A 24103-nucleotide genomic window follows, 5' to 3' on the forward strand; every position below is an offset into this window, starting at 1 on the left:
TGCCTTCCACGCTGGCGCCATCAGCCTGCATTGCAGCAACCCATAGACTTGGATTTCTTTACCCTCATGCTGAGAAAGGATGGCCCTTTCTCCCTCTCTTAATTTACTCCCTCATGTTGGAGGACACACTTCTTGACACCTTGAGAAAGAGTGTATGAGAAGTAAAATATTAGGAGATGGGACTGGGGAGGAAAAGATAGATTACCGAGGAACCTGAAGACACTTTGGGATGAGCTGGCTGTATCCATTATTTTGATTGTAGTATGATTCATAGCATCCATATGAGAAAACTCATCAAATTGTGTGTAGTATACTGTATGTCAATTATATTTCAAGTAAGCTACAAGAAAATGAGAAGAGGGAAAAAAGATATGCATATAAACTTCAAACATTTATTAACATATTATTAGCAAGTCTGTGGGGAAACAGTATTTTGGCATACCCTAACACATTGCAGTTGGGAATACAAATGGCACAACCTCTACACAGAAGACTTGACAATATCTAGGCAAATTACAAATGTACTTAACCTTTGGCCCAGTAAGTCATTTCTTAGAATCAAACAAACATTGGCAGAAATACTGAAGGATGTCTGTATGTAACTCTTCGTTGAAGCGCTATTGGTAATAGCAAAAGACTGGAATCGATCTAAAGGTCCATCTGTAGAATACCGATAAGCGTTGGCACAGCTGAGTAGTTACTCAGTTGAGAGAAAAAATTGAGAAGTTCTCGGTACACTGCTATGGAGTAATCATTAGGATGTATTGTTAAGTGAAGATAACAAGTTAGTAAACATTGAGGATATTGCTACTTTTTGTTCCTGGTCATGTTCTATTACCTGGTAATGTTCTGAGTGGAAGCTACATGGGGTGCATAAAAATGTAAAACTTGTACTGAGCTGTGCATTTAAGATTGGGGCACCTGACCATATGTATCCTAAAGCTCAATTTAAAACATTTAATGGTAGCAAACTCAGTAAAGAGTAGAGAAGAGGAAATGGAAAGAGACCTGGGGCCACAGAGAAGCACTAGCTAAAACAGACTGTACTGTCAAGGGAGAATTTTTCTCTCCCTCCTTTTTTCATTCCTTTCTTCTTCCCTTCCTCTGTGTGATGGGAAAGACTCACACATATGTAAAAGCTGATTGCTGATGAGAAACACTAGTTAAAAATTGAAATTGACTCTGTATAAGGAAAAGCAAGTATAATCCACAGTGTACGATCTGTGGAAAGTTGGGAGGGTATGCATCCAAGTACAAGTAGAAGGATTGTCCTTAGATAGAGGAGGAACATTTCTATCATTTCAATAGGGGAAAAGGAGGCTGGAATGGGGGCAGCCACAGGAATTTTGTAGGATGAGGGACACCAGGCACAACTGTGCTGTGTAAAGGAGCTAGGTGGGTAGGATATGCAGCTGGGGAGAAGACAGAGGTAGTTGTAGAATCCACAAAGTAGAAAGGATTTGAAGAGTTTACAGGGAGTGGGAGAGTAGGATGTAAGCTGAACGGGAAGCCTAATAGGATTGTCAGATACTAAGGGCCTAATTGACACTAAATGATCATCTGGCTTTCTCCAGCAGGGCTCAATGGAAGCAGAAAGTTGGCTCCATCCACAGTGGGGTTTTGCCAGATTGGTACAAACAAGAAATAAGGGGGCTTAGATAATTGGCCAAGCATGTTACTAAAATGATGAATCATTCAGTCTAAGATGGATAAACAGGGAAGCAAAGAAAGCAGAGGGCTGATTAATTAGAAACAAACAGAAGGCTTGAAGGACTGACTTTCCAGAGAGGTTGAAAAACAGTTGTAATGGACTGGCTGAAAGCTGTGCATCAGCATTTTCTAAAGTGTGCTCTGAAGAATACTACCATGGAAGTGGCTCGTGCGCTAATAATGCATCATGAAGATTCTCAGACTTCTTGCATAACAGATTCACTGTGTTTAACCAAGCACTCCTGAACCCTTGAATTACTAAACCTCTTTGAATGTAACATCTACCAACACTTCCTAAACCAGTGTTCTTCCAAACGTGTTTGTCACATGCTGAAACTTTTACATTAAATGGGATGAAGTGAATAGTATCATAGCTATTTCAATATGAAAAGATTATTTTCCTAGTAAAATTATGTATGAGGGTACAGTATATTTTCAGAAAGTTGAGCAGGGTATGGTTCATGAGGTTAATACTGTTCTCAGCATTATTGTGTCAGATAATTAGAGTCAAATTTAACCACTAAGATTATCTTAGTCTGCATTAATACTACACCTCATTTTGACCATTAAACAGCCTTCTGTTAAAACTAATTATATCCCAGCTGAAGAAAAGACACTGAATAATAAAAGTCCTGAGGTTAATCACACCAAATGTGTATTTCTAGTCTTTAAACCTCAAAATAAGATTTCTACTATATACAGTAAGAAAAATAAGGAACAGCCATTGAAACTGATAAAGAGAAAAGTCTCCTTTCTTTCACTCCCTTTATTTAAGAACAGTAAAATGTAAATATATGATGTAAGCTGAATTAATGTGTTTGCTGCCCAGCCCTAAGGGAGGGTACACTTGCCCACTTCACTGACATTAGGCTTGGCCAATGAAATGTGAACAGAAGTGACATGAGTAACTTATAAGCAGAAATTTTAAGAGTCAGTGAATGATTCACCATGGTCTGTTTTCTACTGCCGCAAGACTAGCAATGTTCCAGATAGAGGCTGTTCTGTCAGCCTGACTTCCTAGATAAAGGTAACACAGAGCAGATCCTTAACTAATTCTGAAACAATGAGTCACGTGAGCAAGAAATACCAAGTTTGGGGGGTTATTATCACAGTTTATACTGACTCTTACAGAAATCACATTCTCCACACTCTACTCATTTCCCCAAACCAGCAACTGTTAGTGAACAGAAATAGAAGTAATCACCAGAAAATACAACTCCCTTCATATTGCCTCCCAGTGGTGGTAAACTGGTTTCCTCACCCCCAGCTTCTCTAATGGACTTAATAATGGCAGCCTGAGTCAGCTTTGTAGAGGACTCCGAAGCCATGTCCTTGCTCAGCAGAAAAGAATGCCATGCTTATCAGTATGTCTTTCAGTAGAAGGGAAATGAGCTGCCCTCCCCGGCCTAAGATACACAACCTATTCTCCCTATCATTTCTGGGTTTGTTTGTTTGTTTGTTTCCTTCTCTTTTTGTGCAAGAGGCATCATTTTTTCAATGCACCCAGAAATAAAATAAATTTTAAAAGGCTAATCTGCTAAAATACTTAGAACAACAAATAATTTTATTTTATGTACTGACAGAAGGAGAAAAAAAGGTTTCTGTCAGAGTTGATTACAGAATTTCTCTTTCAGCAGAGAACTATCTTTGTTAAAAAAACATCTTAAAATGGATTTTTTGGTTACTAGGATGGCCCTCTTGATCACATCTATATGGTTTGTAGAGAGAGGAAAATAGTTTAACTGTTTTACATCAGAAACACACATTTTTGGAGTTGTTGTTGAAGCAAAGAGAAGTCCAAGAAGAGGGTAAGATGGGGCCCAGCAACATGGCAGGAGGCCAAGGGAAAGAGAGGACCACAGGAATTTCCCCAAAGTACACAATGGCTTAGGGACTTTAAAAAACTAAGAAGGGTAAGTATTCATTTGCAAGTGTTTTGCCCTTATATTCTGTAAGGTAATACTCCTAACCCTAATATACATAATATGCACGTAGACACACACACACACTCCTCTCTGTTATGGGTTGAATTATATCCTCCCAAAATGTAAATGTTGGAGTCCTAACACCCCCCACACCCTGTACCTCAGAATGTGACTTTGGAAACAGGACTTGCAGATGTAATTAAGATGAGGTCATACTGGAGAAGGGTGGGCCCCTGATCCAGTGGGACTAGTGTCTTTATAGAAAGAGAAAATCCAGATACAGGGAAAACACCACACTACAACCTAAGGAAGCGTCGGAAACTGGGAGAGAGGCCCGCAGTTATCCTTCCCTAGTATCTTCTGAGCCGACACATAGTCCCACTGCCGTCTGGATTTCAGAGTTTTAGCTTTTAGAACCGTGGGACAATAAATTCTTGTTGTTTAAGCCACTCAGTTTATATTACTTTGTAATAACAGCCCTAGGAAACACACACACGCATACACAGGCACGCACTCCATTGCCCAAATCGTTGGTAAACTCTGCAGCACTCACAGCCAGGAACAATGGCCCTCTGGGCGCTGAGGGTTTGTAAGGAGTCCAGTAAGTAGGCAGTATATGCAAAGGGAACAGGGCATACAGAAGGCAGAAAGTAGAGTGAGACCAACAAAGCAGAGGAAACAGAGAGAAGGGGCAGAGGGAACACAGGCTTCTTCTGTTTGTGCTGCCGGAAAGAATTTTGAGAGCTACTGGGAAAGTATCTGAGCTACTTACTGCATACAGATGAAGATTTGAGACATTTTTTACTAAATCATAAAAGACCAAATGAGCTCAGCAAGCTGGGGAAGTTAGAAACAGCTAGTGGCTGACATCTGGCTCACCCAGCTAATGATGTCAAGAGGAAATCTCTGGTTCACTGGCAGTGAGCAATTGAAGGAAACCGGCTCACCGCGCCAACCTGAAAAAAAAGCAGTCCTTGCAACAGTCCAGGTTGCTCTGACCTTGGCCTAATGCTCCTGACTCCCTGTGCAGAGCTAATGAGTTTGCTGCTTTGTGGCTTTTAGAGGTAAGGGAAGAGATGAGCTTGGTCTAATGCCTGCTGACTCATAAGACACAGAGGCCCTGGCCTGCCTCTGATGCGATGTGTGTACCTGAATCCGCACTGATTTCTATTTCCTCTCCAGGAAACAGAGGTTGCTAAGGACAGCGAGTTATGCATCCAGAAACGAGACCCAAGAACCCTGTCTCTGCCACCAGGGAAGACAGTGGAAAGAAGGAAAGGTCAGGTACATTTCCTCCTAGCCCTCCCCTTTCAGCTCCTCTACACGCAAGCCGTCAGAGCTACTGCTGTTTCCTACTAAGTAGGGGCTACGCCAGCCAGAGGCAGGCTTAATGAAAGGCTGCTTATGCTACATGGGGCATTAACTGGGTGTAGAGGTGAATCCACACCCTTCTGCTCCTTAAGCAGTGTGCAATCCAGAGTCAGTGTAAACAATGAAATAGAGGACAGGGTCAAATGAAATACAGGCCAGGTGGAGCTAAAGTGATATGGTACAGATGCTCTGAAGAAAAACTGTCTTAGCTGTGTCCCGGGAGATCAAGAAGAGCTCCACACAGAAGGTGACAGCTGAAGTCTAGGAAAAATTTCCAGGGACACACAATCCAGAAATGGTATTCTTGGCTGAGAGAATCATAGGAGCGGTGATAATGCATTTTTACAGGCTAGAAGTATAGTGTTTTGTTTTTCCCTAAAACAAAAATTCCATGCTCAGGAATTTGCACTGTATTCTCTACATGGTGGAGAAAGCAATGCAGATTGTGCAAGGTAGTCTATGTTCTAGAAATGTAGGTGCAACTTATGGACTCAATCAATAATGAATGCCCTGGTTGTATGCCCCTCATTCTTCCAGGCACCATGGTACCATAAGGAAGACTAACCACACTCACTCTCAGAGGCTACAATCCATTAAAGAGAGAATGCACAGATCCAGAGTTAGAAAGAGAGCTGGGGAGGAGCACCATGGAAGCAAACTGGCCTCAGGAATCCAGAAAGGTAAAGCTGATCAGATAGTGCTTAATGGAGGGAGTGAGCTGGGACTGAGCCAAGAGCAAAGTGTAGGATTGGAATTGCAGAAAGAAGGGAGAAGCACTTTGTGGGATTGAGCAAGAGGAAGGTGGGACAAAACAGCTTATACAAAGGCCGTTAGTGTAGTGGACTTGAGGATATTTGCTAGGGTTTGGAAACCATGAACAGAGGCCCTAGCATCACAGGTTTTGCAAGCAGTACTGCTGTGACACTACCAAAACCATTCCTTTCCCCAAACCAATGCAGAGACACAGGCTACATAAAAGAACACTTTGTATTCACTCTTTCCAAGATAGCAATACAACCAAACCTAGCAATGCAACCAGAAAACTGAAAACTGCAACCCGATGCTGAAACACTTTTGTTCTTTTGTGAAACAGCACAAATTCATCAGCCTAGAAAGTCCTCAAACCTTCTGGAAGCTGCTGTCTAGTAAATGCTAGGTCAGTGCCTAGGCTCTAGGAGGTACCATGGGAGAAATGATCTTACAAAATCATGGCACAAAATTTAAAAAACCAGGACATACCAGCCAAATCCTGCACATATGCCCAAAACTGAATTCTACCACTTTAGTAGCATTGACCACAAATGATCTCTTATGTAGGAGGCAGTGTGGTCTCTGGGCAAGTCCCAAAGTTGAATCCTGGCAGCACCACTCACCATATGACCTAAGTGCTTTGAGCTTCTATTTCCTCATCTGTAAAGATAATAGCACCTGCCTCATACTTCTGACACAAAGATGAAATGAGATAACATATGCAAAGCACCTCACAAGATAACTGGCATTGAGTCAGCCCTGGGTAAACTCTGGTTCCCTTTCTTTTTCTCCCATTGGTCTCACACTATTTATAAAACCAGATCAAGAGGGTCAGCATGATTGGGGAAAACTAACCAAAGGAATATGATGTTAATAAGGCTTGAAGACTCAGACCACATTGAAGGTCTCCGAGACGTGACCAGCGTCCAACCTCTGAAAAGGCTCTGGGATTTGCACCTATTCCAGATGCCATGGCTTGATCCATGCCATCTCTCCATCACACACTGCATCAAATGTTAAGACAGGTCTATTACAGAATGCTGGAATAAGGTCAGCATAGCAGGAATAAGGCCCTGCTCCCAGTTCAGGCAGGATGGGAGCCAGGACGAGGTGACCAAGGGTGCTGAAACAGCTTCCGAAGCTTCCAGAGGTCCAGCTCATGTAGGAGGAGCAGGGGTAGATCTTAGTCAAAGAAGCAGTCCCAAGATTCAGAAAAAGTCCCCAACCTAGAGTGCAGCTTGACTGCCAGAAGACCAGAACAAGTTCATAATCTGACTTGACAGGCAGCCAAAAGACGAGGTAGCTCATTTAACATGTGAGTGTGATGCAGGTCAGAAGACAAAGGCGCATAAACAATAGCAGGTAAAATACGGATCAAGCTACTTAGCAAGTCAGGCTGAGATCTACCCATTGCCAAGTCTCTTGGATTCCCACAAGATACCTTCCTCTGTCCCTTTTCTTCCTTCCAATCCCTTTGCCTTGTTTCAGGCCCCTATTACCTCTTGCACTTCCCTAGCGGTTCAGCAGTAAAGAACCTACTCGCCAATGCAGATATGTGGGTTCGATCCTTGGGTCAGGAAGATCCCTTGCAGGAGGCTATGGCAATTCACTCCAGTATTCTTACCTGGAAATTTCCATGGACAGAGGAACCTGGAGGGCTACAGTCCATGGGGTTGCAAACAGCTGGACATGACTGAAGTAACTGTATACATACATATTATCTCTTGCTTTTAGGTGGTAGTGATAAAGAAATCGCCTACCAGTGAGAAGATGCAAAGAGATGTGGGTTCGATCCCTGAGTTGGGAAGATCCCCTGGAAAAGGAAAAGGCAACCCACTCCAGTATTCTTGCCTGGAAAATTCCATGGACAGAGGAGCCTGGAGGGCTACCCTGCGTGGGTCGCAAAGAGTCAGACACGACTGAGTACACACTCACACATCACCTCTTGCCAGCTCAGGGATACCTTAATTTTCCTAATTAATTTTCCTCATTGCTCAGCAAATAAAATCTAGATTTCTTAACCTGAAATTCACCACCCTCCATCATATGATATGACCTCCATCTTCAATACCCTGTTCCCTTTCAGGATCTTTATGCTTCAACCAAACTGAAAGAGACACACACTCACATCTCTGTATTTTTCCACTTCAGTGTCTTAGCTTGAGCTGTTGTTTCCCAGCGATTCTCACATACCCTTTGTATTCATTTCCCAGGGCTGCCACAATAAATTATCACAAACTGGGTGGCTTTAAACAAGAGAAATTTATTCTCTCACAATCCTGGAAGCCATGAGTCCAAAATCAAGGTGCTGGCAGGACTGGTCCTCTCAGGAACAATCTGTTTCATCCTCTCTCCTAGTGTTTGGTGGCTGCCAGCACCCCTGAATTAGGACTGCCAATCTCTGTCTTCATCGCCTCATGGCCTTCTCCCTGTGTGTCAGGGTCTCCAATCTCCCCCTGCCTTTCTCTTAAAAGGGCACTTGTCATAGGATTTAGGGCCCCCCCAAAATCCAGGATGATCTCATCTCAAGCTCCTTATCTGGATTACACCTACAGTAACTCTTTTTCCAAATAGTCACATTCCCAGTTTGGAAGAGGATGTGTCTTTTTTGGGGCCACAATTCAACCCTCTGTGGGCTAAGTCGCTTCAGTCGTGTCCGACTCCATGACCCTATGGACTGCAGCCCACCAAGGTCCTCTGTCCATGGGGATTTTCCAGGCAAAAGTAATAGAGTGGGTTGCCAACCCTCCTCCAGGGAAGCTTTCCAACTGAGGGGTTGAACCAGCAGTGGGTTCTTTACCACTAGCACCACCTGGGAAGCCCATTCAACCCCTCTATGTTCTTCAATACTTTGCTTTAACGCTGCTTCCTCTGTGAAGAATGCCCTGATGGCAATACACAGGAAGTAATCCTTCCCTGTTACAAACTATCAAGACACTTCACTAAATCCTCCTTGGTATTATTGCATGCTTGTATGCAGGATTCATTTTTGTGTGAGTTATTTCACAAAAAGTAACTTCCAAGTAACTCACACTAAGATGAGTCCTGCATACACGCATGCAATAACACCAAGAAGGATTTAGTTAAGTTGCAGGCAGATTCTTTACGTCTGAACCACCAGGGAAGTCCAAGAATACTGTAGTAGGTTGCCATTCTCTTCTCCAGGGGATGTTCCCAACTCATGGATCGAATCCAGGTATCCTGCATTACAGGCAGATTCTTTATCATTTTAGACACCAAGAAAGCCCCTTACTTTCACAGACCTCAGTTTCCTCATCTTTGAAATTGAGATGATACTTACATTTTCTTATAGCACTGTTTTGATTTAAAACAAAACAAAACTTTTTTTAGTCACATGGCATGCAGGATCTTAGTTCCCCACCAGGGATGGAACCCATACCCCTTGCAGTGAAAGCATGGCATCTTAACCACTGGACCACCAGGGAAGTCCAAATAAAAAGACACTGAAGGGGCCTTAAAGCAGAGCCTGGAAACAGTAAAATATCAGTAAGTGTTATTATTATTATTATCTTTATTGTGGTGGATTTTGTCATTTTCCCTAATTTTGAAAGTTCCTTAAAGACAGACATCTCTGTATCCTCCATGGCATCTAAGATGTGTCTTGCACAGAGTAAAGAATATTGGGGGAAAATGACAGATAAGTTGCCTTGAAATAAAAAAGTCATCACAGAGACACATTTGGAAATGTTATGAAGGGGTGAGTGCTCTATCAGCCCCCCGTCAGCAGTGAAGTGCTCAGTTCAGTTCAGTCGCTCAGTTGTGTCCGACTCTTTGCGATCCCATGAATTGCAGCACGCCAGGCCTCCCTGTCCATCACCAACTCCCAGAGTTCACTCAGACTCACGTCCATCGAGTCAGTGATGCCATCCAGCCATCTCATCCTCGGTCCTCCCCTTCTCCTCCTGCCCCCAATCCCTCCCAGCATCAGAGTCTTTTCCAATGAGTCAACTCTTCGCATGAGGTGGCCAAAGTACTGGAGCTTCAGCTTTAGCATCATTCCCTCCAAAGAAATCCCAGGGTTGATCTCCTTCAGAATGGACTGGTTGGATCTCCTTGCAGTCCAAGGGCCTCTCAAGAGTCTTCTCCAACACCACAGTTCAAAAGCACCAATTCTTCGGTGCTCAGCCTTCTTCACAGTCCAACCCTCACAACCATACATGACCACAGGAAAAATCATAGCCTTGACTAGACGGACCTTAGTCGGCAAAGTAATGTCTCTGCTTTTGAATATGCTATCTAGGTTGATCATAGCTTTTCTTCCAAGGAGTAAACGCCCAAGTCTTCCCCAAAGGTGGGGAGTCTCTTCTTGGCCACTCCCAGGACCTTTCTGCCAGCAGCTACTCCCTTTGACTTACAAGAAGCACAACTGGGAGGTCTGTCACTCAGTGGCCCTTCTGAGTGAGCCAGCATGTCCAAGGAGAATCCATTTTCATAAAGAACATCATCTGTGGATTTGTCATCATGGTAATTATATTTTATCATTCTCATTGTACCTCTTAGTATTGATGTGACTCTGAAATAGAAGGGAAGAAAGGGGGTGGGGAGAGGCTGGCTCCTGGTTTAAGGGAAAAGTGACTCAGTAGCCCTAAGCAGCCTCTTCAGAACTGGGTAGGTGTGCTGACTCACCTCCCAAAGGCTGCTCCCCTCAAGGGCCTCTCAGGAATGTGGAAACCTTCACTGCCCTGCTCGCTCTCTCTACACACTATACTCTCCCCCTTGTGATCCCATGGGCTATTTCTAAAGGGTCAAGGCTCTTAAGAAATGGTTCCTTTTCTTTTGTTTTAGAATACTCTAAAGTTTTCTAAAAGATGTTCACCATTAGACGTGAGGGCTGGCAGTCACTGCCACTTGGCTGCAGATAATATTCCTGGTAACCCTACCATCATTGACTGGGCACTTAGTAAGCACCAGGAACTGTGTTCTACTGATTATTGCTTGTAATCCTCACCACAAATCTAAGAGAAACCTGTGATTAGCTCCATTTCACAGGGGAGAAACTTCAGGCTTATAGATAGTAAATAACACCTGCAACCACAATCCTTGTGCATGATGAAACTAAGATTCCAACTGGATCTAACTGCCAAGTTCAGACTGAACCACCGAACACTACCACCTCCTAATATGTATCCACATAGTCCTCTCTTCCAAGCAGAGAACAAAAACAATCTTCTTGCATTTCCCAGGTTAGAAATACTGACCCTTCACAGGTGGGTAAACAGCTGCAGTCTCAGAAGTTTACCTGATTTCGCATAAGAAATATAAACACATTTTAAGTTTCCTTAGAATATGTATCAGAATTAAAATTTTAAATGTTAATTCTGGAGGCAGGAAAGATAGTGTTGGAGAGTCATTCCCAACTTGCCTCTAATTATACAATATGCAAGCACAGGCATGTGCAAAGATTCATATTTTAGCAAGGTGTGTACAAAGCGTAGGTGAAAGAGAAGACAGAAGCGGAAACCCTTATACATATTTTGCCAAGCAGATGCCGGAAAACCTGATCTGCTGTGCCCGGTAGGGCAGGTAGAGCAGACTTCTGGGATGAGGTTTCCCTGGATGCATTCAGTTCGGGAAATGATAAATCAACTCCATCCTGCCCAGAATCAGTGCTGATTGATGCAGTTCTGTTTCCATGTAACAACTGCCAAAACTATGCTCATACATAACACTTGCTATCTACAGGCTTAAAAGTAATGTATTCTTTATCGTAGAAACTCTCTAATGGTACATATCAGTTCAGTTCAGTTCAGTCGCTCAGTCGTGTCTGACTTTTTGCGACCCCATGAATCACAGCATGCCAGGCCTCCCTGTCCATCACCATCTCCCAGAGTTCACTCAGACTCACGTCCATCGAGTCCGTGATGCTATCCAACCATCTCATCCTCGGTCGTCCCCTTCTCCTGCCCTCAATCCCTCCCAGCATCAGAGTCTTTTCCAATGAGTCAACTCTTCACATGAGGTGGCCAAAGTACTGGAGTTTCAGCTTTAGCATCATTCCTTCCAAAGAAATCCCAGGGTTGATCTCCTTCAGAATGGACTGGTTGGATCTCCTAATGAGGATGAATCAAAAAGAGAAGAGAACTTGTGAAATTTTAACTTTTTCATTTTACAAGAAATTGAGCCATTTTTCTGCAAAAATTAAAACACACAAGTCTTCTTTTCATGCGGAGCACAGTGTCACCTGAGAAGGAAAGCACTGGCATTATCAGGGAAGCACTGTGGAGCGGTTACCATGCAAAATTTGCCATGGACTGAGAGCGGGGAGCCAACGCTGTGGTTACTAAGAAGGTTATTTGTGACTTTGCTTCAGAGCCTTCTTGATTAAGTCCTAACCCAGGCTCTTTCCCAGACGCTGACTCTTATGCTCCAAATCCACTGAAAAGGGAAAGGATGACTTATTGCAGGATATTTTTATTTCAAATAATTACTGAAAGGAAGAGAATTCATCAAATTTTGATCTACACAAGACCTTCAAGCAGTGCTCAAATCCACCTACCTATTCTTGTGTATAAAATCCCTGTCAGGAGAACTGATAGTTCAATGCAGAGATTCATCACAATGAATGTCCAGGGCTCCCAAAAGAAAGAGAAGGCTACACCTAGCAAAACTGGCACCAGATTAAAGAATGTTCTCTCCTAACATGACCTCAAGAAACCTAATGACCTCACAAACTCTCGTTTCTCAGCTTATTCCTAGGCAGCAAAATTGCCCCTCACTTATGCACCTATCAAGGTGGTATGAACGTAGATTACTCTAAAGCACTTACAGTTGCTTTTGCCACTAAAAAGATTGAATCCACTTGTATAATTATGTAAAAATACATTTGCACTGATTGGTATGGTGACAAATCCTAATTCTTCTTTTTTGTCCATACCCTGCAGTTTGCAGGATCTTAGTTCCCTGACCAGGGACTGAACCTGCACCCTTGCCGCTGGCAGTGAAAGCTTGAAGTCCTAACCACTGGATGGCCAGGGAATTCCCTAATTCTAGTTATCAGTGTTTTTGGAAGTACCCTCTGGTCTTCTGAGCACAGAGTAATATTCACTTTTTATTTTAACATCTAGGGGTGCAAGGACTCCTTTGCATTCTGTCTCCAAAAGCTGTTTGCTCCCCAAACAAGGAGTTCCTTTCTGGAGAGGAAAGAGCACCCCCTAGGAAACACCTAGAAATGGTGTTTCCTAAAGTTTCATCAACAGCGAAATTCCATCTCCGTTCTGCAGCAAGCAGTGTGATTGCCTTTTAGAAGCTAAGGCCCAGCACCTACACCCTACAAGCTTTTCAAGAGCCAATAAAATTTTTTGAGAGCTGAGAAAAATCCATTGGTTCCAAAGTCTTTAAAATTCAAAATTGAAACATTAGATTAAATGTTTACAAAATGTGACATATCAACTAATCACAGCAACTCAGCTATTAAATAGTTTCATATAAATTATATTTAATGTGAGATGTGGGTTCTTTTTAATATTTTCTATGATGAGGAGCAACCTCTTAAAGAGTAAAAAGCCTATTTTTCAGAGTTGACCTCTCAAAGAGTCTTCATGATCACTGACATGGTCCATCTAAGTCTTGATGTTACTCTCCTTTTTTTTCCTTAATATATATATTTTATCGAAGTATAGTTGACTTACAATGTTTCAGGTTTGGCATTACTCTCTTAAAGACGTTACAAACAATATTTCATGCAAAGTACTTGGTAAAAGTTCGCACATACTCCCATACAACTCATTTCATCTTTACAATAGTAAATTATGAAATAATGAATTAAAATGCTTGGATACAGTGGGGCTTTTGTATCCCCCATTTTTTTGTCAAAGTAAAAAATATTACAAATTCTGAACTATAAAACAGACAAAAAATCTTCAGAATCAAAACAGATTAACAAGCACAGTGCAAATGAAAGCAAACTAATCTGAAATGTAGACTTTGATCTGTAGACTTTGTAGACTACATCTGTAGACTTTGGTGGGGGAACAATACATAGCACGTGGCTTTGGAGTTAGAATTCTGAATGGAGCTGAGTGACCTGGGACAAGTTACTTAACCTCTCTGTGCCTCAGTGTCCTCCACTGTAAAATGATAAGAGTATTAGGTAAAGAATCACCTGCAATGCAGGAGACCTGGGTTCATTCCCTAGGTCAGGAAGATCCCCGGGAGAAGGGAATGGCTACCCACTCCAGCATTCTTCCCTGGAGAACTCCATGGACAGAGGAGCCTGTCGGGCTACAGTCCATGGAGTCACAGAGTCTGACATGACTGAGCGAACACGTTCACTTTACCTCACAGAGTTATTGTGATGTTTAAGTGAGTTAATAGATAGGAAATATTTAGAATATAGCTTGTCCCATCATAAGAGGTGAACAAATGCCAGCAATCAGTTATTATTTACCAAAACCATACCGATCTTTGATTCTCAGAAATAAAACAATTTAAGATTTTGAATAAATTAACTCTTACAAAAGCTGAAAACATCTACAAAACCAGTTATTCATCTTTTATTTTGAAACTCTTTATTTGCAAATAACTTCAAACTCAGAATTATTAACATTTTATTCCTTCAACTTATCATTTGTCCAGCAGATCACTGCAAATCTGTGTCCCTACTTCTTATTCACAACTTATGATGTATGTGTTTTCTATTTCTGCATAACAAACCACAAGTTTGGTGGTTCAAAACCATACCTTTTTATAAGATCACAGTTGTACAGGTCAGAAGTCTGAGCACAGCATGACTGGACTCTCTGCTCAGAGCTTACGTGACTGAAATGAAGGTCATGGCTAGGCTGAGTTTCTTTCAGGGACTCCTTTCTGTGTTGCCAGCCAAATTTAGATCCTTACAGCTGTAGGACTGAGGTCTCCATTGCTTTGCTGGTGTCAAGTGTGGGCCACTCTCAGCTACTCCGAGTCACCCATCCTCTCTGCAACATGACCCCATCCATCTCCAAAGCAGCAATGGAGAATCTCCCTCATGGCAATTCTTTCTCAAGTTTTGAATCTTTCTCCCAAGAAAGGGCCCGGTTCCTTGTAAGGCCTCGCCTGATGAGTTGATTAGGTCAGGCTCACTCAGGATAAGGTGTCTCTCTTTCTTAAAGTTAACTGGTTTGGGACCTTAATTAAACCTGCAAAATACCTTTACAGCAGCACCTAGATTATTGTTTGAATAACTGGGAGAAGGTAGAAATTTGGGGGACCATCTCAGGATTCCACATATGATGAGATACTTTATAAGCATATATTTCAGCCTGCCAGGGCTGTCACAGCAAAATATCACAGACAGAATGGCTTAAAGAACAAAAATTTATTTTTTTACAGTTCTGGAGGCTGAAAGTCCCAGATCAAGGAGTCAGAAGGTCTGGTTTCTCCTGAGGCTCTTCTCCTTGGCTTGAAGACGGCCACCTTCCTACTGTGTCCTCACAGTCTGATGTCTCTTTCTTCTTATAAGGACACAAGTTACCCAGATTAGGTTTCTAGCATATGAACTGGGGGGGGGGGGGGGGGGGGAGACACAATTTGGTCCTTATCTGTCTAATAGCAAAACTAAGAGCTAATATTTGAGTTACTAAACAGGTATTATGCTAAACATTTTTGATGAGTTATCTTATTAAATATAAATCATTGAATAATGCATCAGTATAACTATTATATAAAATCCTAGCTTTGTCAAAATATATCCTATATTTTCAATTAGAAATTGTATGTGATTTTTAGACTTGATTCTTAGAGTTCTCTGTCTCTACTATGCTTCATTCTGAGGACAGATTTTCATTCACTGATCAAATTTTACTGATTATCTATGAGCTTGCTTCAAAGGCACAAAGATGAGTAATTAACAATCCTCCTCTCAGATAGCATAGGCTAGAATGGGGACATGCATGTCTCCATTTTGAAATATCTCATATTAAGAGTATCAATTGTATTTATAGAACCATTCTGCACATGTAAGTTCTTATGAAAGCTGAGGCACCAACAATTAAATTTCAAGAAAGAGGAAAATCTTCTGGTTATTTGGTTTTACATTACCTTCCTGAACTGCATCAACCCTAACTGTAGACTTCCCAGGTGGCACTAATGGTAAAGAACCAGTCTGCTAATGCAGGAGGTATAAGAGACATGAGTTCAATCCCTGGGTGGGGAAGATACCCTGGAGAAGGAAATGGCAACCCATGCCAGTATTCTTGCCTGGAGAATTCCATAGACAGAGGAGCCTCGTGGGCTACAGTTCATGGGGTTGTAAAGAGTCAGACACGACTGCAGAGATTTAGCACAGCACAACCCTAAGTGCAGCAACACATTCTTTTATACGTGGCTTTAGACTGAATTCTCTGAGATTGGAAAAAAGCCAGCTGGGATTAGAAAGTGAGAAGTGATTATAACATAAAAGTCCAACACCTGACTGGGTAAAATGCCTAAAATTCCACTCACTTTACTCAAGAAAAAAAAATTCTATTAAAAAAATTTTTTCTCACTGCCCAACGCATTTCATGATGCTAACAATGAACTCCAAAAATCACTGCAGATGGTGACTGCAGCCATGAATTAAAAGACTCTTGCTCCTTGGAAGAAAAGCTATGACAAACCTAGACAGTGTGTTAAAAAGAAGAGACATCACTTTGCTGACAAAGGTTCATATACTCAAAGCTACGGTTTTTCCAGTAGTCACGTACAGATGTGAGAGTTGGACCATAAAGAAGGCTGAGTGCCAAAGAATTGATGCTTTCGAATTGTGGTGCTGGAGGAGATTTTTTGAGAGTCCCTTGGACTGCGAGAAGATCAAACCAGTTAATCCTAAAGAAAAACAACTCTGAATATTCCATGGAGAGACTGATGCTGAAGCTCCAATACTTTGGCCACCTGATACAAAGAACTGACTCATTGGAAAAGACCCTGATGCTGGGAAAGATTGAGGGTAGGAGAAAAAGTGGGGGAGACAGAGGATGAGATGGTTGGATGGCATCACTGACTCAATGGACATGAATTTGAGTAAACTCTGGGAGATTGTGAAGGACAGAGAAGCCTGGCGTGCCGTAGTCCATGGGCTCCCAAAGAGTCGGACATGACTTAGTGACTGAACAACACTGAGACATTTTCTTCTGCAAAAGGCAAAGGCAGCATTTGCAGGTGGAAGGAACTCTCCAGATTGGCAGGCCGCGTTGCCTCTCAGCTGTGGGCCCAGTGCAGCGACTGCACTCAGGTGAAAACAGTCTTCCTGCCCCAGCCCTCCTTCCCCAGCAAGGTAAGGGACTCATGGGCCGGGTGCTGAGTTCTGCAACCCCCTCCCTGGTTCATCATGTGTTCCCTCCAGCCGTCTGCGGGACTGGGGGGACCGGGCGGGGGGACCGGGCGAGGGCCCCTGCCTGGCCCCTGGTCCCTGCTCCCAGCCCTGGCCCAGGCCCCGCCTCGCCACGAGCAGTAGCCAATAAATGGCTTCTGCGCCCCACGCGCCTGGCCAGCTCAGCCGTAGCTCCATTCGCGCTGGCTCTTCTCCCCATTCCCAACCTCTCAGCTCCCGACAGTGAGCCCTCCACCCATGGAGGAGACGTACCTGGAGCTCTACTTGGACCAGTGCTCCGCCCAGGTGAGCCTGGAAGCCGCCGCCACTGTCCCAGAGTCAGGGCCCACGTCCAGCGCACCCCGGAGTCCGCCTTCAATTTATCTCTAGTAAAACTTCTAGCGACCGTAGGAGCTGGGCTTCATTATCTCCATCTTTCAGTTGAAAAACTAGACGGTTCGAGAGATGAATTAACTTACTAAAGGTTGCTGGTCCAGTGTGAATACAAATTGGAGACACCTGAGGCTTCTTTCAGCTTGTTGATTCTTACATTTTGAGGTTTTGCTTTTTAATATAAGAACTGTAGAAAACAGAGGAAAGAGTCCCCAAAAAGAAAAACAAGGGACTTCCCTGTTGGTCCAGTGGTTAAGACTCTGAGTTTCCATTTTAGGGGCCTGGATTTCCATCACTGCTAAGGAAATTAAGATCATACATGTGGTGGAGCCAAAAACAAGTGAAAAAGCGAGAGAGCAACTTAACAGAGGGGGTGTGGTGGTTGGGGGGTGCTTAAATAGACCAGTGATTAGCAGTGAAGTAGAAACTGTGAAGTCCCACAGCATTTAACATTGCAAAGGAGAGCCCAAGCTGGGAAGATTCCGTGAAAGATGAGTTAATGGCTCTGTAAAGACAGTTTAACAAAAAGTTTCTTCAAGTGTAAGGCTATACTCTGTATACTTAGGGAATACTCTGTAAGCTTGTTCTCTAAGGTGTGTGCCTATAAGTGAACTCAGACAGGAGGCTTTCAGGGTTCCACTGACATAAAACATCCCTCTTTAATATCTTGTTGCCATTGCCTCAGATTCCTTGTTGAAGTTCAGTTCTTTGGGTGGGAGTTTTGCCTTCTGCTAAAATGCCGTAATGGGAAAAAGGAGGGGAGTCACCGATGCTGCAGACATTAGTGCTTTAGCGTAAATTGGCTGATGAAATCTTTCCTAGCTAGAACAGAAGAGGCCCCGGAAATCATGGAGAGGGATCTGGGCCGCTGTCCCCACCTCACTCTCCCTAGGGCCCACCTGTGGGGTGGGGGTGGAGGGAGATGGGGCTAATAACATAATTCAAAATGAAATAAGGTCAAATCTTATTTTAAGAAAATAACTGCATTCTTCCAAGTGTTTTTGTCTAACATTTAGTCACCGCTGCCATCTGCTGGACTTGTGGTAACAGCACCATCAATTGGATCTGAAAGTGAAAGTAAAAGTGGAAGTCGCTCAGTCCTGCTGACTCTTTGCGACCCCATGGCCTATACAGTCCATGGAATCCTCTAGGCCAGGATACTGGAGTGGGTAGCCTTCCCCTTCTCCAGAGGATCTTCCCAGCCCAGGGATCAAACCCAGGTCTCCCACATTGCAGGCAGATTCTTTACCAGCTGAGCCACAAGGGAAGCCCAAGAATACTGGAGTGGGTAGCCTATCCCTTCTCCGGGGGATCTTCACCCAGGAGTTGAATCAGGGTTTCCTGCTTTGCAGGAGGATTCTTTACAACTGAGCTATCAGAAAGTGAAAGTGAAGTCGCTCAGTGGTGTCTGACTCTTTGCGACCCGTGGACTGTAGCCCACCAAGCTCCTCCGTCCATGGGATTCTCCAAGCAAGAATACTGGAGTGGGTTGTCACTTCCTTCTCCAGAGCTATCAGGGAAGCTCCATAAAATGCAAAGTGGGCCACAGAAGCCACAGGCCGACGAGGATGGGATTCGAACCCACGTGTGCAGAGCACAATGGATTAGCAGTCCATCGCCTTAACCACTCGGCCACCTCGTCCCAATAGGATCTAGCCAGACTTGTTATGGGCTTCCCTGGTGGCTCAGATGGTAAAGAATCTGACTGTAATGCAGGAGCCCCAGGTTCCATCACTGGATTGAGAAGATCCCCTGGAGGAGGGCATGTCAATCCACTCCAGTATCCTTGCCTGGAAAATACCATGGACAGAGGAGTCTGGTGATTCTCACAGAGCCGGACACGACTAAAGTGACTTGGTACACAGCCCACACAGATATATATATATACTTCCCATGTGGCACAGTGGTAAAGAATATGAGTTCATCTCCGGGTCAGGAAGATCCTCTGGAGTAGGAAATGGCAACCCATTCCAGTACTCTTGCCTAAAAAATTCTATGGACAGAAGAGCCTGGCGGGCTACAGTCCATAGGGTTACAAAGAGTTGGACGCGACTGAGCACACACTTTTAGCCAGACATATTAGCTGAGATAACTTTGTCATGGAGAAGACACAGCACAAGGCATTAGTGACTGTTCAATTATTAGAAGTAGGATCTACTGATGGGTGAGGTTATCCTGCCAGCTAGTGGTCAAAATATAGAATCCAGGCGTGCAACTTGGGTGACGTGGGTGGTAATATGTACCAACAATTTTTTTCCATAACAAAGGCCATGAGTTTTATATTAGCTGTTTCCATCAGTTACACACCTCATTCCCTCGGTTGATGATAATGGAAGTTGATTAGCTGTCCCTGGGCTGGAAATACAATACATTGATTTAAACCAATCTTTCCATTTAAATTTCAATAACTTTCCCACTATGCACATAAATGGAATGATTTCTTATCTCTCCTTTGACTAGAAGGAATAAAGATGAGTCCTTTGTGGAGGCTTGATTAGCACTCAAGGCTGTATCCTCAGCTTCCTTCACTTACTGCTCTTCTCTTTAAAATATGATTTTAAAACTCAAAAAAAAAAAAAAACTTCCAAGTCAACTAAAGTTTATAATCAACTTAGGGAGTACAGAAAAATCTGTACTTTTCAAAGTACAGATTTAGAGTTTGATTGTCAACTTACCTGAATTACAGAAGTGGATTTAGAGTAGCAACTTACTACAAATCTAACCAAAGAAAAACGTTTTTTGAAACCTGCTTTTTCTGTATTTTCCTGTTTTCATGAAGTGTGTTGTAACCCTAGAGTAGAACTTTAAGGAGACTTTGTGGAACGAGCAGGCTGTGAATATAAGCTATCTGAACGGCCTCCTCCTGAACACACTGCCTGCCAGCCAAGGTGGCATCCTTTGGGTGTGACATGATATTCTGTGTGTTGTGTTTTTTCTGTTTCGGGAACGGCCTAGGATGCCCCTACCCCACCCAGATCACCCCTGCTGAGCCCATCTGTGCCTTATGATGTGGACATGCTTACTTCATCAAATCCAGAGACTGCATTTAATCCCCAGCTTGAAGAAGTCACAGAAACATCTGGCAGTTTCTCAGCTGTGGATCTTAGCTTCTTACCAGATGAGCTCTCCCAAGAAAATAAAGACCAGGCTGTCATTAGGAGCAAGCATGAAATTGAAGAAAACTGTAAAACGCAAAGTCAGCAAACTACGTTGCCCTTACCCAGCCAACTGGACACTGGCCTGGCCTTAAACAGCAGCAGTGGGTCAAGTTCCCATTCACATCTGCACCCTGCTGATGGTAACTCAGCCCAGCCCTCTCCTGAGAAACCACACTCCTTGCCTCTGGCGTCCATAACTCCTATGACACCAATGGCCCCTATTTCAGAATGTTCTGGAATTGTGCCTCAACTACAGTAAGTTGCTATTGTTTTAAATGAGTAATGCTTCGGAGTATAGATTTTGTATTCTTGACTGGGATCATAATAGTGTAGGGAAGAGAATTTCAGATCTCAGTATCCTTTGTTTTATCAGCTCTTAGTGGACTTGGTTTTAGACTATTTATCTGAAAAATGAAGCACCAACTCTTGATCTCCTAAGCAGGAGTTGAGGGTTAGTCTACATATTCCTGAAGGATTATATTGTTTACACCCCTGCTACTGCTAAGTCACTTCAGTTGTGTCCGACTCTGTGCAACCCCATAGATGGCAACCCACCAGGCTCCGCCATCCCTGGGATTCTCCAGGCAAGAACACTGGAGTGGGTTGCCATTTCCTTCTCCAATGCATGAAAGTGAAAGGTGAAAGTGAAGCCACTTAGTCGTGTCCGACTCCTTGTGACCCCATGGACTGCAGCCCACCAGGCTCCTCCATCCATGGGATTTTCCAGGCAAGAGTGCCGGAGTGGGGTGCCATTGCCTTCTCCGATTGTTTACACTAAAGCACTTTAGTTGTTGTAAATTGTGGTTGGAGTTGGAATAACACAAAGGATAAAAAAAATGTAAAACTGAATTTGATTTGCAAGTTGATTTGATGTTGTGCTTTCTATTTTGAGGCATTTTGAAAAAGATCTAAAACTTAATTTTAGTCACGAAATTTTAGAAAAAGCATTTTAGTCCTTTAGGAGTTTTACAATATACTAAGAACTGTGTAACTATATATTTCATGTTCGGAATAATTCTCCCCCTAGGAAGTCACCTAAACCTATAAAATGACGTAAATATTTTTTAATTATTTTTTACTTTTTAAATCTGGTATAACTTAGGTTGACTTATTTCTTTAGGAACATAGTTTCCACTGTAAACTTGGCCTGTAAATTGGATCTGAAGAAAATAGCTTTGCATGCAAAAAATGCAGAATATAACCCAAAGGTAAGATTTCTCAGTAATTTTTTCAATAATTAGGTTCTATTTAGATGTTCTTTCCTTCATAGGATTATGATATTGACTCATTCCTTTGTTAATATTTTTTAAAAAGAAAAAATGTTTGGTGGAAGACTTCTGGCAATTTGAAAGTTTAATTGCCTCATTCTCTGTTTTGAACTTATAAAAATCTCATTTTCTGTGTTGAATACTTATTAAGCAGTTCTAAACATTAAGATCTTTTCCTTGTTATTCAGAAAAACCTTTCAGTGTGACTATTTTCAGCCTGACTATGGAAATGCTAACTTTCTTACAATGTCATCATATTCATGGAAATAATTTTTTCTAATTGTTTTCCCATTCAGCTGACACATGTATTTTTTCACTTATAGTTTCTCTTACCTGGGAAATCTCAATTGTATAAAGTGCAAATTTGAAGTGTATGATTCCAGCTTTAATAAAATCTATATTAAATTCTATCTTATCTATTAAAATCAAAGTTTAATAAAATCTATTCTTTTTTGTGTCTTTCCAAGGCCAGGCATCCCATTTTCAGTGGTCTATTTACGTAGGATTTATTAATTCAATCAACATTAATGATTAGTTAAATTACTTAGTACAAAGATGAGTAAGACCTGGTGCCTACGGGGGAAAAGTTCACTGTCTTGGGTAGTGGAGGATTTAAGGAGTTAGATGAGAAAGGCCATATTAGTCAGAACCCAGAGGACCTTGCCAACATCAACTATTTATGGATAAAGTCTTTGTTTCCTATTGTGGTAGTGGTGCTATTGACATCTGAATTTAAATATTACCTGAATATTACCTAGTGAAACAAAGCTTTCCTATTTATCTTTTGTGTTGCTAGCTATGATGAGGACAGAAGCCCAGTGATGGGCTAGAATTTTTAAGGATGTAGCTATGATTGACTACACAATTGAGCAATCAACATCTTGAGCCTCAGCTGCCGTCCTCAGTTCTCCTCTCAATTTGATGCATAGGATTTGTCCATACTTAGACTTGACAGCCGGAGAAGGCAATGGCACCCCACTCCAGTACTCTTGCCTGGAAAATCCCATGAACGGAGGAGCCTAGTAGGCTGCAGTCCATGGGGTCGCTAAGAGTCGGACGCGACTGAGCTACTTCACTTTCACTTTTCACTTTCATGCATTGGGGAAGGAAATGGCAACCCACTCCAGTGTTCTTGCCTGGAGAATCCCAGAGATGGGGGAGCCTGGTGGGCTGCCGTCTCTGGGGTCGCACAGAGTCGGACACGACTGAAGCGGCTTAGCAGCAGCAGACTTGACAGCTGGAAAAATTCTGGTTTGGCATTTCAGATGTCTTAAGAATTTAACAAAATGAATATCAGGTGAGAGTGCCACCATTTTAGTAAACACCTGGAAAACATTAATAGGCCTTGATCAGTTGTGTGTAGTGCTGACTCAGGGTTCTTTCTACTGTCAGCACTTCAATGCAATAAGTCCTATAAAACTTTTAGCATAGGGTCTGAAACATAACAGATACTCAAATTTTAGCTTTACTATTATTATTCTTTTAGAATCGTGTACGTTTTAGAATCATGATCGTTTTGTTAACCTTAGGGTAGGAGAATAGACCCAGACATTTTTTAGTTTCCCACTAAATTTCAATTTATTCAACACTTTTCATGTCTAGCTCACCCTTGCAACTGGAATAATGCTAACCCTTCAGTTTAGTTCAGTTGCTCAATCGTGTCCGACTCTTTGCAACCCCATGGACTGCAGCATGCCAGGCTTCCCTGTCCATCACCAACTCCCAGAGCTTATTCAAACTCATGTCCATCGAGTCGGTGATGCCTTCCAACCATCTCATCCTCTGTCACCCCTTCTCCTCTCTTCAATCTTTCCCAGCATCAGTTTTTTTTCCAGTGAGTCAGTTCTTCACATCAGGTGGCCAAAGTGTTGGAGTTTCAGCTTCAGCAGGTGTTAACCCCTCGTGGAGGTTAATTGTTCTTTTGGCTTCTGTCTTTAGAGGTTTGCAGCTGTCATAATGAGGATCCGAGAGCCCAGGACTACAGCCCTCATATTTAGCTCTGGGAAAATGGTCTGCACAGGAGCCAAAAGGTAAGAGGAGCCACCCTCCTCCAAAATCAGACAAATAATTCAGTACGTGAAACAAGGAAGGATGGTATTAATATTCTAAAACACACAGTAGATGCAAAATACTTTGCTGAAGAGTTACATTCATGAAATGCAAAGTTAGGGGTTAAAAACATTCAGCCTCATAATACTGGCATATCCCACTTTACAGTCTCCCATAGTGAAGGGACGGAGA

The 24103-nt window shown here is 42.7% G+C and overlaps 1 protein-coding gene and 1 non-coding gene across 2 annotated transcripts in view; one reads left to right on the forward strand and one right to left on the reverse strand.

Moving 5' to 3' along the window:
• The window catches only part of TBPL2 (TATA-box binding protein like 2), a 45115-nt gene continuing 25211 nt past the window's right edge, over positions 4200–24103 (forward strand). The window contains exons 1-6 of the mRNA XM_005685928.2: positions 4200–4220; positions 4818–4919; positions 17278–17349; positions 20392–20849; positions 21715–21802; positions 23801–23892. Coding sequence (XP_005685985.2) covers positions 4200–4220; positions 4818–4919; positions 17278–17349; positions 20392–20849; positions 21715–21802; positions 23801–23892 — 833 coding nt within the window. The remainder of the gene's footprint in view (positions 4221–4817; positions 4920–17277; positions 17350–20391; positions 20850–21714; positions 21803–23800; positions 23893–24103) is intronic.
• TRNAS-GCU lies at positions 18997–19078 on the reverse strand. Its single transcript has one exon. It is a non-coding gene; the product is annotated as a tRNA-Ser (tRNA).

This window comes from Capra hircus, chromosome 10 (assembly GCF_001704415.2).
Source record: "Capra hircus breed San Clemente chromosome 10, ASM170441v1, whole genome shotgun sequence".
Classification (NCBI taxonomy): Eukaryota; Metazoa; Chordata; class Mammalia; order Artiodactyla; family Bovidae; genus Capra; species Capra hircus.